At 36.0% G+C, this 15,702-nt stretch overlaps 1 protein-coding gene across 1 annotated transcript; it reads left to right on the forward strand.

Moving 5' to 3' along the window:
• Window positions 1-2,350: 2,350 nt before the first annotated feature.
• Window positions 2,351-9,460, forward strand: LOC117334211 (cytochrome c oxidase subunit 5A, mitochondrial-like). Its single transcript, XM_033893695.1, has 5 exons — window positions 2,351-2,526; window positions 4,262-4,446; window positions 6,611-6,715; window positions 7,263-7,411; window positions 9,235-9,460. Exons 1-5 carry the CDS (start codon window positions 2,439-2,441, stop codon window positions 9,248-9,250), a joined length of 543 nt encoding a protein of 180 aa, XP_033749586.1. The 5' UTR covers window positions 2,351-2,438; the 3' UTR covers window positions 9,251-9,460.
• The last annotated feature ends 6,242 nt before the right edge of the window (window positions 9,461-15,702 follow it).

A 15,702-nucleotide genomic window follows, 5' to 3' on the forward strand; every position in this document is an offset into this window, starting at 1 on the left:
GAGGAAGCTTTCAGCCCGATGGGTACCAAGACTTCCGACAGTTGATCAGAAGCACGCCAGGCGCACATTATTGCGTGCTAATCTTAACCTTTTTGGGAAAGATCCTGTCAACTTTCTTCAGAGATTTGTCACTATATGGATGAAACTGAGGCAGTTACGGGAAAATATTAAACTAAGCACCGCGGAAAGCTCACCAGAGACCTCTATATTAATATAGGTCTCTGAGTTCGCTAAAGGTGTGTTAATTATTCCATCGGGACAATGCTCCTGTTCACAAGTCTGTCATTGCCATGTCTGCCGTTCACGATTGTGGCTTTAAAGTGATTGAGCATCCGCCTTATTCATCTGATCTCGCTCCATCCGACTTTCATCTATTATAAAACTGAAAACAGGTAGTTCATGATCAGGCACCCACTTTCTATCCGATGATGACGTCATACATGCAGTGGATGACTTTAATTCTGAATAGCCAAGAAAAGGAGTTCTATAAAAGTGGCATTGGGGCCCTTAAACACCGCTGGAAAAAGTGTAGATACTGAAGGGGATTATGTTGAAAAATAATACAATATGTCCGCCAAAATTCAAATTCTTCAATATGAGGCTCACAACATATATATAACAAACCTCTCTGAAGAACTCCCAAGATGGGGAGAAAGCGCTAAGAGAACGTTGTTAAGTTTTTTTGTTTTAAAATTATATATATATATAGGTATGTAAACAAAATAATACAATATTAATTAATAACAGTGACAAGTATCCCCGACCCATAGAAATACTGGTACATGTGAACATGAATATCCTGTTCATGGTTGCTACCAATATCATGTTTAAGAATTCTGTAATTGGACCCACGTTTTACTATATAACAAACCCCTATGGTCTAACCCTGTCCAGAGACTTGTGATATACAAGTCTCTGCCCTGTCATTCACTCATTCATTTCGGATATGGAAAAAAAAATAAGTTCGCGACAATTTACTTACCCGGGGCCTATTCTCCATGGCCTACCATCTATCTTTATATTTACCAGTGGATTTTGTGTCGTGGCTTCAGCAAATACATTTATATAATTCTGATATCCAGAAGGTACAATTTTATAACCGGAATTAGAACAGAAAGTCCATGCGACTCCTACCTACCTGTCCATAAGATAATACATATATGTGTTCCTATTCAAAATTAAACTAGCATTGATAATAACAACTAAAGTTTCATGGGATCTACATTTACTCAGTCTGAACACTCGCTATTTACTCTATAAACTGTGTTAACTTGAATTTTTTTAAATGTCTCCAAAGCATACATATCGCAAATTCATATCCCACGTTTATATCTTTACTCAATCGGGATATAAAACTAGATATGATTAATTTGTCAGGAGAGACAAACATTGATCCGGGGTTGTACTATCAAAAACCGAACATATTGGCCGTATGGTTACAAGTAAACATATCACTTTCTTTTCGAGTGTTTCCATCACTGCTAAAGCTTTTTTTTTTTTTTTTTTTATCTATTTTTTTTTTTTATTATTTATCTCAATATTCTTAACAAAAAAAAAAAAAAAAAACTCCTTAAGGTCCAATTGATCCATATATCACTTATTGACAGAGGAACGGGTCAACTGTGTTTGTAATTACACCAAGCATTAACATAACCTAAAATATCGGCTCCTTTGATGATCATATATTCATCAGTTTGTAACAATAATGAAACAAAAAGCCAATCAGGAGTCATAGTGTAATGTTAACCAGACTTTTCTAATCTACGCAACAATAATAAGGGCAAAAATACTACTATAAAATCTTATACTGATCTGGGATCCATTTTGTTTCCTCCATATTCTGATCGAAATGTAATATTTTTGTATCTCCTCAAACTATAAATGAAAAAAAAAATCAACGTAAAATAACCTAAAGGTTTGTACTACTGATCCACAACTACAAGTTGCATTTAAAAAAATTGCTTTTTTGAAGTTCATACTATTCTCGTATATATGAAGTGCAAATTTCATAAGTTATTTACTCAGGAAAATAGCTAAACCTAAGAAACACATTTTTTAGGGACTGGGCCTCAAAGCCAAATAAAAAATTAAATATTTTTTTTATATTTTATAAAATGAATCATAATATTTATATTAGAGCCTAGTTGGGGTTTAAATCCTGCCTTTATGCAAAACCTTCCTTCCTGCGAAAACAATATTTACTTTTTTGAAAAACACACACTCACAAATAAATTCATAAATACATCCTCTTTCGTTTTGGTCAGGCACGGGCACGGGTCGACCATCACTATTGTTTCCCTACAGTTACCCATCTTTATCAAAGAGGCGCTTTAAAGCTTTACCTCACCGTAAAATACATTTGGTTGACCTTGATTAGTGGGGAATTGTGGGTAAACAGCAAAACCTGCAAGGTCGCACCGGTCAGGGAATATCACAAGATGTTACGACAGTTTTCTCAAGCGTTGACCAGAGCTGTGGTCCCTGCACTCCGACAGACGATACAACCCAAGAAAATAAACCCTGCTGGTGATATATATTTTTTTAAAATATAATGTGTTTTTTGATTTTCCACAGCGGCAGGCGCCCCCCCCCCCCCCCGCATTGTCGCCACCAATCGAACTACCGTGTCATTGTAGTCAGTTTTCCATCACTTGACTTTGGATCCATGCTGTTAGTAATAAATGGATGAATATCTGTCATGTCACATGTCGTAGACTAAACTTTGAATACATAGCTATGTTTTGAAGTTTGACAGCTCAAGATCAAAATGCTATTACTAAACTAAAGTGGTACGTGACCCCACTATCGGGTATCTAACGCACAGGGGCTTGACACGTTCCTATGACCCTGAAAGTAAAATATTTAACACCAGTGTATCAGTTATTGTTGACAAGTACGGGAACACCATATTTCGAAATTCAACACTTGTTTAACATTTTTTAACGTCACGGAACCTTTGCAAGGCTTTGGTTCCACTGACGTTTTACGGGCTGTGCGGTGCGTTTTTTTGCGATGGCCATGGGTTGGAGGTGATTATCTAAACCTCAAGCAGGAAATAAAAATATCATATAATTTGATCTCTCACTACATGCAAATTTGAAACAATCATACCAAGTTAGATATAGTCCCCGTTTCAACTGCAACTATTGGCACTTAACAATGTATTTACACAGTCCTTGAGTATCTCTCTCTTTTAACTTTGAATAAATATGTAAATGAAAAAACTATGGATGAGGAAAACAACTTAAATATCACTTTATATTTTCATATGATAATATATGCAATATCAATATCAATATCTAGCTACACTCATCTGACATGATCGCAAGTCTCCATACACGCTAACGTTTCTTGTATATGTAACCCTGGTAAATACTAGCCGCAATATACCGCAGGATTAATTAAATTTAAATCACTGCCTCCGCTAGGGATCAAACCCGGGACCTCTGGCTTACTACGCTCAACCGGTCGAGCTAAAGAGAAGATCTCTCTAGCCGAGTGGTATATTGCGGCTAGTATTTACCAGGGTTACATATATATAACTCAAACATTGCTTGATTCTTTGTACATGCTTTACCTCCTGGCGGGATACAAATTCTCCCATTAACTGAAATGTTTTATCCTGTCTATTGCTTATAGCTCCATTTCCCGTATTTCATTCTTTCCTTTCACCATTTTTTGTTTGTAAATGCAAGAATAGATTTAGCAAAAGTTGAATCCTCGCAAGATGCTAGGTATACATTTGTTGTCCTTTATTCCTTCACTCTTTCAAATTCCACAATAAGAACAGCATCATTTGTATGCAGTTCCATGGAATCAGGCTTGTACATAACTTACGATAAATATGTCCACCTACCAAATGCAATCTATACGTTGAAGTGGTCCCTTAATAATATTGTCATGGACCTTTAACATGCTGGGATGAAGCGCTATAAAGTTTGTTCAAATTAATGACCTTGACCCACATTCAAGGTCACATGGGACCAGGGTAAAATAGGCTAAAATCTTCAAACAATTTCTTCTCAATAAGTTATTTTTTAACCAAGAGATCAACTTCATGATGTTGATGCAGAGCCAGGTGAGTAATACAGGCACATTGGTCCTCTTGTTTAAACTGGTTATAAATATTCTGTTGAATTTAAATGTTTTGTATGGTCAAACAATCTTATGGTAGGCACATAGGTTTAGGTCAGTAGGGATTTTTTTTCAGGCCTAAGTAAAATAGCTAATTAACACTTGAATTTCTTTTATTATTTTGTAGCTTGTTATTGCACCAATATTGTCAGTGAAACTGATAGGAAAGCTGAAGCTGAAAAGAGGGCAGCAGCTTCCCAGTCTGCGGCCGAGAATATAGATCCTGATGACGCTGAAGAATTGCGTTATGTCAAGCGATTTACTATTGCTTCCGACATCTGGGAGGTAGAAGATGTCGTCAATGACATGCATGTGAGTATCTCTATTTGATTGTTAAGGAAATTTCTGGCATGCCTGTTTGTGAAAATGAGTATTTACTGTTTTTCGTTCACAATGAGATTCCACTTGGATATAAATTGACAGATACAATTTTACGAGATTACTAGCTATAGCCTATAGGTATACATGTGTTAAGGTATAAATCACAGAATATATGGGCAATATTTACCCAGAGTTGAAATGGAAAATTCAATTACTTATATATATTGTAAAACATGGGTCCAATTACAGAATTCTTAAACATAATATTGGTAGCAATCATGTACAGGATATTCATGTTCACAAGTACCAGTATTTCTATGGGTCCGACGGGGATACTTGTCACTGTTATTAATTAATATTGTATTGTTTACATAGCTATATATATATAGGGTAGTTGATCATTCAAATTACACATGTATGTCATAGTATATAATTTTAGGCAGTATAGCAGCCGAGGGAAGTTGATCAGTTGAAATTGATTTTAATTCAAATTACAGATGTATGTAATAGCTTAAAAGTTTAGGCAGTATGGCAGCCGAGGGTAGTTGATCAGTTGAACTTGAATTCAAGTTATATATATGCATGGAATGCCCACCCAATGGTATATGATTTTAGGCCTTATTGCAGCCGAGGGTCGATAAATTAATGTTATGCATACATAAGAACAGGGAATGAAAAAAATACAAAATGGAGGTTGATTTATAGAATACTGTAAATCACTTATATTTCGCGAGTACTTAATTTCACGAACTCACCTAATTTGACTTATTCGCGAATACATATTTTCGCGAATTCTGATCTCAAAATGACTTTAAATTTGCGAATGATGTTAACAGGTCGGCGATATTTCCATGTTAGTAGCCATTTTGTTTATGAGAGTCATGTGACGGTACAAGAAAAGTCATGTGATTCAATCATGTGATATCGGTGTCTGGACATACTGAATTGTATTTACCGTACCTGTATACATGCTAAATGGCTTACAAAGGCGGTGTCAGGCATTGAACAAAACCCACGGCTCATTAAAAATGCCTGGAAGATGACGGGACTACAATAGGTTGTGAGTTAACGTACATTGTAATTGACGTACGTGTGTATACAGTGGTACCGATAAACAGTCCTCGGGACAGTCTATTGCGAATGATTTATACTCCAGGCGATTATTTGCTCTGAATGTTGGAATTAAATAAATAATTTGTTTGATTTCAACTTTGTTATGTTAAATATCTTTTCGAGAATCAAGCGATGTGAAGTGCTATATATACATGAAACCTTACATAACTTACAACAGTGTGGGTAATAAAGTATGACGTATTCCGGGTGACCATCTGGGATCCTCAGGACCGTACCTATTGTACTTAAATTAACTACATGTAAAACGTTGTCTAGAAGTTAATTCAGTCCTAGTTCAACCACACTATCAGTGTTCGGTGGGGTTTTTGTGTGTGTGAAATTTTGGTGTTTTGTGATATAAAAACACACTCTGATATAAGTATACAATCTATCAATCTATCATTACTTTAACGGCGATGTTTGCTCACCAACTTAAGATTAGGGTAGATTCAAAATGGACGCCACTTAGTATTTTTGTCATTCTTATACAAATATTCGCGAGGGATTTGAATTCGTGTTTGACTCTCCTCGCGAATTAACGCGAAAATAAATCCCACACGAAATAAAAGTGATTTACAGTAACAGTACAATATTAAGTTTAAAATTTTCTTCAAAATGAAATTGACAAAGGAAAGACCATTTATCAAATAGTACTGTTGATCCTTGATTGTGTCAATATTACTATTTGATCAAAAGCTTCTTAATTAATTCTCTGCGCTTTGGGACTTTACCATCCTTTTTGGGCCTTTTTTTCAGTTTTAAGTTTTGAATATTGTCAGACGCGTATATAATGCATCTGTTTGCTTTGCTCTTGGGTTTCTTAGACAAATCAGTAAAAATAAAACTGAATGGATACCTAATAGCTGCAGAATGATTTTTGATTCCCCAGAATTGATTTTCACTTTTGTGTTATCAAGCTTATTTGACATCGGAAAAGTGAAGTTGCTGGATGTCAAAGGTTAACATATATCATGCCAGTTGTATTTGATGCCATAGAGTGCTTGACGTACTATTGATTACAAATTATTATATATGTTTATAGACCAAGGACAGAGTACCATTGCCATCAACTGTTATTTCTGGACTGGAAGCATGTCGCCGAGTTAATGACCACAGTTTAGCTATTAGGTTTATGGAATCAGTCAGGGTATGTACTATTCAATAATGTCATGATTTATATTTTGTACAATAAGAGATTTCCCATTGTTATTGTTAGTTTATGAATCTCACTGAATATAAATTGCGTAAATTATTGATATACCTTGGATAATTTTAGCTGTATGAATTTTCTTTAATTAATATCTTTTTAGCCCACCACCAGATGTAGGTTTAGGTTCTCATTGGTCCTTTGCGTCCCCTGTTTAATTAATTTTAGGGACTGATAGCACGTTTGTAGACAATAATCTTTGATTTTGAAAATTCTTATCATATTGCTATAATATTGCAATTTCAACAAATAAATGTTAGGTTCTTTGTTGAAAAACCTGCTCTCTAAAGATGGAAGAAACTGAAATGTACCAGTGAGCATTTTTATAGTATGAACATCTCAACCTGCCATATAAATAATGATAGTGATTTGTAAAGTTTTAGTGAATTTGAGTTTATTTATAATTACTATATACACTGTATATATACAAACAGAGTAGAATAGACAAGACACAGTTATGCATATTTCCTTTATTTTTGGATTTCAGTACAAGACAAAAATTGAGCCTACACTGTGGGACTACATTTCCCAGGAGATTCAGCCAACTCTTACAAAATTGAACATCAGTTCCTTGCAGGAGATGGGATACACTGAGCCCGAGCTGGTCTCTGAGAATCCAGATTACATGTGGGCTAGGTAAGTGTTGTAGGATTACATGTGGGCTAGGTAAGTGTTGTAAGATTACTTGTGGGCTAGGTAAGTGATGTAAGATTACATGTGGGCTAGGTAAGTGTTGTAAGATTACATGTGGGCTAGGTAAGTGTTGTAAGATTACATGTGGGTTAGGTAAGTGTTGTAAGATTAAATGTGGGCTAGGTAAGTGTTGTAAGATTACATGTGGGCTAGGTAAGTGTTGTAAGATTACATGTGGGCTAGGTAAGTGTTGTAAGATTACATGTGGGTTAGGTAAGTGTTGTAAGATTACATGTGGGCTAGGTAAGTGTTGTAAGATTACATGTGGGCTAGGTAAGTATTATATGATTACATGTGGGTTAGGTAAGTGTTGTAAGATTACATGTGGGCTAGGTAAGTGTTGTAAGATTACATGTGGGTTAGGTAAGTGTTGTAAGATTACATGTGGGCTAGGTAAGTGTTGTAAGATTACATGTGGGCTAGGTAAGAGTTGTAAGATTACATGTGGGCTAGGTAAGAGTTGTAAGATTGCATGTGGGCTAGGTAAGTGTTGTAAGATTACATGTGGGCTAGGTATGTGTTGTAAGATTACATGTGGGCTAGGTATGTGTTGTAAGATTACATGTGGGCTAGGTAAGAGTTGTAAGATTACATGTGGGCTAGGTAAGGGTTGTAAGATTACATGTGGGCTAGGTAAGTGTTGTAAGATTACATGTGGGCTAGGTAAGTGTTGTAAGATTACATGTGGGCTAGGTATGTGTTGTAAGATTACATGTGGGCTAGGTAAGAGTTGTAAGATTACATGTGGGCTAGGTAAGAGTTGTAAGATTACATGTGGGCTAGGTAAGTGTTGTAAGATTACATGTGGGCTAGGTAAGTGTTGTAGGATTACATGTGGGCTAGGTAAGTGTTGTAAGATTACATGTGGGCTAGGTAAGTGTTGTAGGATTACATGTGGGCTAGGTAAGTGTTGTAGGATTACATGTGGGCTAGGTATGTGTTGTAAGATTACATGTGGGCTAGGTAAGTGTTATAGGATGTATGTATCTAAGATGTAGATGTACATATTACCTTCATCATCAAACTGATGATTAGTCAGTATCCATACACATAATGTATGGACAATTTTGTTTCTGTTAAGGGCCCTGCTATAGTAATAACGATGTCCAGTCTTTCTGTGAAATGCAGCTAGATGTGCTATTGGGGTTTAAATAGTTCCCTGTGTGAAGGTCGCCTCTACTAAAAATAGAGCTAGGGATATGAATATACTGTCAAAATACATCATATAAAGCCTTTAAGAAAGGCGTAATTTTCTGAAATTTTATATGAGGAATATTGATGATTCACTGATATACAGATGTACATAGGGGTTGGAAAAATTTCTCGGGGTCAAGCTCGTTTAAAAATTTGGATGGGCATTTAAAGTTAAAGGGTTATAGTTCATACTTTACAACTTCTGAAATAAAAAAGTGTCTGCAAGCTTAATGTATATCAACCCCTTCAAAAAATTTCCTTTGCCATATTTTCATATTATTAAAATAATGTATATATGTTGTAATTTGTAGAATATAATTTGGTAATATGTCAGTATCAAGGTAACACTCAGACTTTAAGTTCAGCTTTATAGACAGACACATTGGGGGCCCTTGCTGACTTGTCACTAGTCTAGTTAATATGAATACAATGTATGCCCTCCACTTGAATAAATTATATCAATATTATTTTGAAAGCAAATATTGTAAACTCTTAAATCTTTCTGGGTCTCAGAAACACTTCACATGTTTTGTCTATACAAATTATCATGGAGCATCTGTTTTATGTTGTAGGAAATTCCAATGGTGATGCAAAGAAAACTAGGAATTTTTGTTGGAAGTGTGACATTTGATGTACAGAAGCTGTCACTGTACAGGATAGAACTTTACAATCTAACAGATTCAGAACACTTGTTTGTGAAAGTATGAAACTGTGTTAAACAATATATGATTATAATTTAAAGGTTTCAGTGTTTTGAGTTTTTCCTGTTTAAACATTAAAGTGAGTTGAATAGACATATTTGATGAAAATTGACTTTATGGAATTTAAGAAGGTTATTGCAGTAACATCTTAATTTTATTGCCACAATTAACTGGCACTATTAAGCATATTGAAGTCATTTTCAAGTGTTGTATGCCTTAGAAAAGATGTCTTGTGATTTGCTTTATAAGGTACATTTGTTCGAAGCTAGACTTTTTGGATAATGGAAATCAATAAATGAATAGAAATTTCAAGCTTCAATTTAGGGGCTTTTAATTGCTAAGCATTCACTTCAGCAATATCACTAACTTGCTGTACAATAATTGTAAAACTCATGGCTATCCCACTGAAATATCTTTCCCATGGCATGGGATGTCCAACAAAAGGTAAAATTTTTAATCTTTAATTCTCTTTTAAGTAATTTTTAAAATTAAACTGGAATAGATGTAGACATTTTATTGAAATAGAATCAAATCTAATAGGAATTGCACACACACATCGAGAGCACACTTAACAGGGATTTAGTTTTAGATATTGATAAAACAATCCAAACAAAAAGTAGAAAGACGATCACCGAAATAATATTTGAATCAATTTAATTATTTTAGATTTTGGATAATTTTGAAGTTAAAACTTCTGAACTAGTGCCACTATTTGTAGAAATTTGGACATTGGATGTATGTAATATAACCTTAACAGCTGAAAAATCCACCAACACAGCTTTCCCACCAGAAATCTTCAGAGTATTATACTAACGACAAACACAGATTGATATAACTTTCAAGGTTATCAGGGCCAGACAGAAGGGTTAATCACATAGTTCATTTTTGTGTCATATCACCTGTTACACAAATTCTGTTATAAACACATGCCTTGTGATGTCACCATAGAAAAAAAAGAGTTGGAAACCTTTATACTGTTTTTATGGATGTATAAATGAGCCGTTTGATATAAAGGACACAAACGGGAGAGTTTGTTTGCTCATTTAAGATAGACAGACCTACTTGAGACGAGCAAAAGAGGACACTCAAGGGACATACCTTTTGCATTCGACCAGATTTATAAGAGACTGGTAACTTTGACTTACCATTGGCATCTGTTTGTATTCAGTGGTGTGTTCACACACGTTACAGAATATATCTAGTAATCTTAGGAAGAAAAACAGAAAAATAAGTAGCTATCTCACTGTCTCATACCAAGTTTCAGTTTAAAATGGCATAAATAAATAAGGAGAAGTCGCAAGGACCCAGAAAGGCGTTCAAGTAAATTTAATCACATGGTATACAGGTGTGTGGTATACCGTAACAGTAACAATGTGAAACCAGAAGGATTAGCGTGACCTGCAACCACGTCCACTGTCGAGCCAACAGAACCATCAAGAAACTCTAGATCTGTTGTACATCAGAACAGTGTTCTTTCTATGTCTAGTTTGTAATTTTAGAAATTTTTCGAAAGAAGTCCATGCCTGACATTTGAAGACATTTTTTATGTCATTTTCTGATTCGGGAAAAAAAAAAATCTTAGACCGTATTTTCCCAAGTACAGTATATAAGTATATAGGTACATATGTTATACATGTTTACAGTTTCTCAAAATATCAGGTTATTTCAACCAAATTTGGAATTACATCGTTGTACAGACATCTCAATCAATCATAGTTATAGCGTCAATTTCATAGTTTGATGTATGATGTATTTCGGGGTAATGATGAACAAAATTTTCAGATTGAGAAATTGATATTTAATGCTTCCCCAATAGACTGAAAAATAGCTTCTAGTCAAATTGAAACAAGTTCCGTCATAATTATGAGGTATACTTTCTTTTCACTTCTGGTGGAAAAATGAGTCAATATAAGATCTAACGGATGGCTGTTTTGGAATGGTAAATTGTGATTTTATACAACAATAGTATTTCACACTATTTTGCAAATATATACTCGAAAAATACGTTTTGGAGTAAAAGAAAAACTTTCATTAAAAATAAGTGAACATCATCTACGTAATTTTGCGATTTTTTTGCACAATTTTTATAATATACAAAGCGTACAAATGTATGTAAGAAGTGCTCTATTGCTATCGCATAATATATATACTTTTTTGAAGAAAAAAAAATCCAACTGAAATCTTAGTAAAAAATTATTGAGTGAAAGGACGTACTACACGAAACAAGGCACACAATTATAAATATTAAATGTAGGCGTAGTTTTCCTTATTTGTAAGAGTTATCTCTCTTGTATCTTCACTTTACAACTCGTTCCAGTCTGACTTTGGTATTACTATTACGGAGAATCAATAGATTAAATGTTTGTGTAATATCCTATGTAAATATTTGAACAATAAAATACTGTTTAAACCAATAGATTAAATGTCATGTACAAATTTCCCAAAATCTAACCCCAAATACACATGAAATTCAAAATTCATGAAATCTATAGAGTGTATAGAGACGTCCAGTTGCAAGCCTGTTACAGGTTTGGTTGGAATAACACCAATACTTTTTGGGAAACTGAACTAAACATTTCGAGAGTCACTGAAGCATTAATATTCTGGACGATATTTCATAACTGAAGGATGTGTTCCCATCCAACGATACACCAAGTTTAGTTAATGCTTGACTTATACCTTTTGTGAACGGGCCTAAACTCAAAACTGTGCCGTCGCCATAGCAGCCGGGAAAGTGACTTTTGTAATTTTTCTTCGTAGGCGAGTCATTGACTGTAAAAAGATCATTCCAAGGTCGAATTTCACCAATGCAATCTTCTGAAAAGATTTTTCATGGATTGTGAAGGTTTGCATCCAATTCTCATAACGATGTCCGGCCGCTTTAGCATCACGATGAATGTTAGGCTTTGCACAACCCAACTATATTATTACATCATATAGGACATGTAACTGGGGAAGCAGGGATGTTACTAACCAAGAAATAGGAAAAAAATAATAAGGAGGACAGATAACTACTTTGGGTATCAAACATGATAAGATGAAATGTTACGTTGTATGTATTAAGATCAATGTAAACGCCTACGAGGAAGAGTCTGTAGTGTGATGACTTCACGTTATGAGGGTTTAACGATCGACAGTTTCAATATTGAAAGACGACATATTACTTAGTATCAGTACACTAAATCTAAAACTCAAGTTGGAGTGGTTTTGGCTTTGGCACCGTCTTGGTTTTGAGTTGGGATTGGTACCGCCTTGGTTCGTGAGGTTTTAGGTTTTGCACCATCTTGGTCTGAGAGGTTTTGGGATTGGTACCACCTTGGTTCGTGAGGTTTTGGGTTTGGCACCATCTTGGTCTGAGAGGTTTTGGGATTGGTACCACCTTGGTTCGTGAAGTTTTAGGTTTTGCACCATCTTGGTCTGAGAGGTTTTTGGATTGGTACCACCTTGGTTCGTGAGGTTTTGGGTTTGGCACCACATTGGTTCGTGAGGTTTGGGGTTTGACACCAACTAAGTTGAGAGGTTTTGGGATTGGTACCACCTTGGTTCGTGAAGTTTTGGGTTTGGCACCACATTGGTTCGTGAGGGTTTGGGTTTGGCACCACATTGGTTCGTGAGGTTTGGTGTTTGACACCACCTTAGTTTGAGAGGTTTTGGGATTGGTACCCCCTTGGTTCGTGAGGTTTGGGGTTTGACACCAACTTAGTTTGAGAGGTTTTGGGATTGGTACCCCCTTGGTTCGTGAGGTTTCGGGTTGACACCACCTTGGTTCGTGAGGTTTGGTGTTTGACACCACCTTAGTTTGAGAGGTTTTGGGATTGGTACCCCTTTGGTTCGTGAGGTTTCGGGTTTAGCACCATCTTGGTTCCTGAGGTTTTAGGTTTGACACCATCTTAGTTCCTGAAGTTTATGGGATAGGCAACACTTCGGTTCCGGAGGTTTTGGGATTTGCACCACCTTGCTTGATTCAGATCGGGTTAAGAGGCCGTGGTGGCCGAGTGGTTAAGGTGTCCCGACACTTTAACACTAGCCCTCCACCTCTGGGTTGCGAGTTCAAAACCTACGTGGGGCAGTTGCCAGGTACTGACCGTAGGCTGGTGGTTTTTCTCCAGGTACTCCGGCTTTCCTTCACCTTTAAAACCTGGCACGTCCTTAAATGACCCTGGCTGTTAATAGGACGTTTAACAAAAACAAACCAAACTTGATTCAGATGGTTTTGTTTTAGCACCAATTTGGCTGTAGTGTTTATGGGGTCGGCAATACTTTGATTCTGGAGATTTAGTGCTTGGAAGGACCTACGATCGAGAGGTTTGGCCTCACATTCGTGTCATAGACTTAAGTTAGGCACCATTGTAACTCCAGTGCTGTTCTAATGGTTGTGGTTTGGACTAATTTGGTTCCGCCAAACTCAACAATACTATCTGAGTGAATGTTAAAAACATAAATCAAACGCAAAACCGACACAACTATGACAATACATGAACAAAGGAACTATTATATTGCAAAACGTTTAGATGTATGTCTGAGGCAAGAACACCAGGCGTTTCTGAGGAATAAGCGTTTTTGTTTCATCCACGACATATGCTATCATGACACATCCTTACATCCTTAGGCTATTGATAGTGAAATGCTAATTAACATAATGAAAAAGTGGACCTTCATATCACGGTGAATCCGTTAAGATCATGATGTTTCTATTATATATGTAAAAATATTTTACTTGTTTTTGAATATCATAGACATGCAAATCCGGTTATCATGTAAATGTTACAATGGTTGAAACCTGTGAATTAATGCCCGTAGTATATTACAGACTGAAATGCAATAGCTTAATCATTACACTAAACATGACCACAGGCGCTTGCATAGAAAATATCACTTTCGATTTATTTTTTGATATGACAGCGGTATGTGTAATGTGTAAGAGGGCCCTCTTACACATTACACATACCGCTGTCATATCAAAAAATAAATCGAAAGTGATATTTTCTATGCAAGCGCCTGTGGTCATGTTTAGTGTAATGATTAAGCTATCACTTTCGATTTATTTTTTGATATGACAGCGGTATGTGTAATGTGTAAGAGGGCCATTTTTTGATATGACAGCGGTATGTGTAATGTGTAAGAGGGCCCTCTTACACATTACACATACCGCTGTCATATCAAAAAATAAATCGAAAGTGATATTTTCTATGCAAGCGCCTGTGACATGACTTTATACAAATCGAGTTGCTATCGTGTTGCTATGCATTCTATGTTCTCGTCCGCCCATGCAGTGATTTGGATATATATATGAACAAACATTGGGCGATTTAAAATTCAATTTCAGCAAATGCAATCTACTGTACAATATTAACACGTCAAAGGCTGAATATCTAGCTACTATTTAAGCAATATCAATAAAACTATTTTAACACTGCGATATATGTTTGCACTTATGACATTTGCTTGTATGAACATCTAATTTATAGCCCAGTAATAATAAGCGGTAATTCAAACGATGGCGTTAATCTCTAATTATTTTAATCTATATGAATGGGATTTAAATTAATCTGAATTTTGTCAATAATTTCCCTAGATGTTTCCTTCCTGTGTATTTTCCTTTAGCCAGAAGCGATGAGGACCTTTCTGACACAAAGCTATCCGTAACGATGTAGCAACATCCCCACCATGACCCGACATTGATGTTTTCAGAGTGCCACACAACGCTAGATAAACAACACACGGAACTCACACTGGCTGTGTTCCGGCCGCTATGCAATAACACACAACACCGCCAGGGCGTTTCTCTCCCGGACAATGGCGGGCGATAATTCCTCCAGTTAATCCGACGTGCTGTGTCCTTCCATATCAACGTATTGGTTTAAAGTTCACTTCCAATCCATTAATTACAATCTATTTTCTGATGGACCACGAATACACCGGATTTGATAATCTGAATAAAATTGCAATAAATGTATCCGTTCCTATAGCAAATCGATGGATCCAGCGGGGTAAAAACGCATAATAAAATATTTCCGAACAAGCCAAATATTGACAGAAATTGAGGAACGATGGCTTGCCGGGCCCGCCATGTATTTATACATAACAAATTGATCGTATGTCTTTTGAGACAAATTTTGATTGCTTTTATAGGGGACGGAAACCATACCCAGAAGCTACATCCAACTTCCATTAACTGTAACTATAATCCCAATATTATTACAATTGATCCTAATTCCCTTCCTCCTATTAACAGTTACTTTCACTACCAGGATGACGAGAGGGTGTGTATTGTGATGGAGGCATTGATTTGGGTGCACGTGTAAATATCTGCGCTACAACCTGTTTTTATTACGTGTT

Source organism: Pecten maximus, chromosome 9 (assembly GCF_902652985.1).
Source record: "Pecten maximus chromosome 9, xPecMax1.1, whole genome shotgun sequence".
Taxonomy (NCBI): Eukaryota; Metazoa; Mollusca; class Bivalvia; order Pectinida; family Pectinidae; genus Pecten; species Pecten maximus.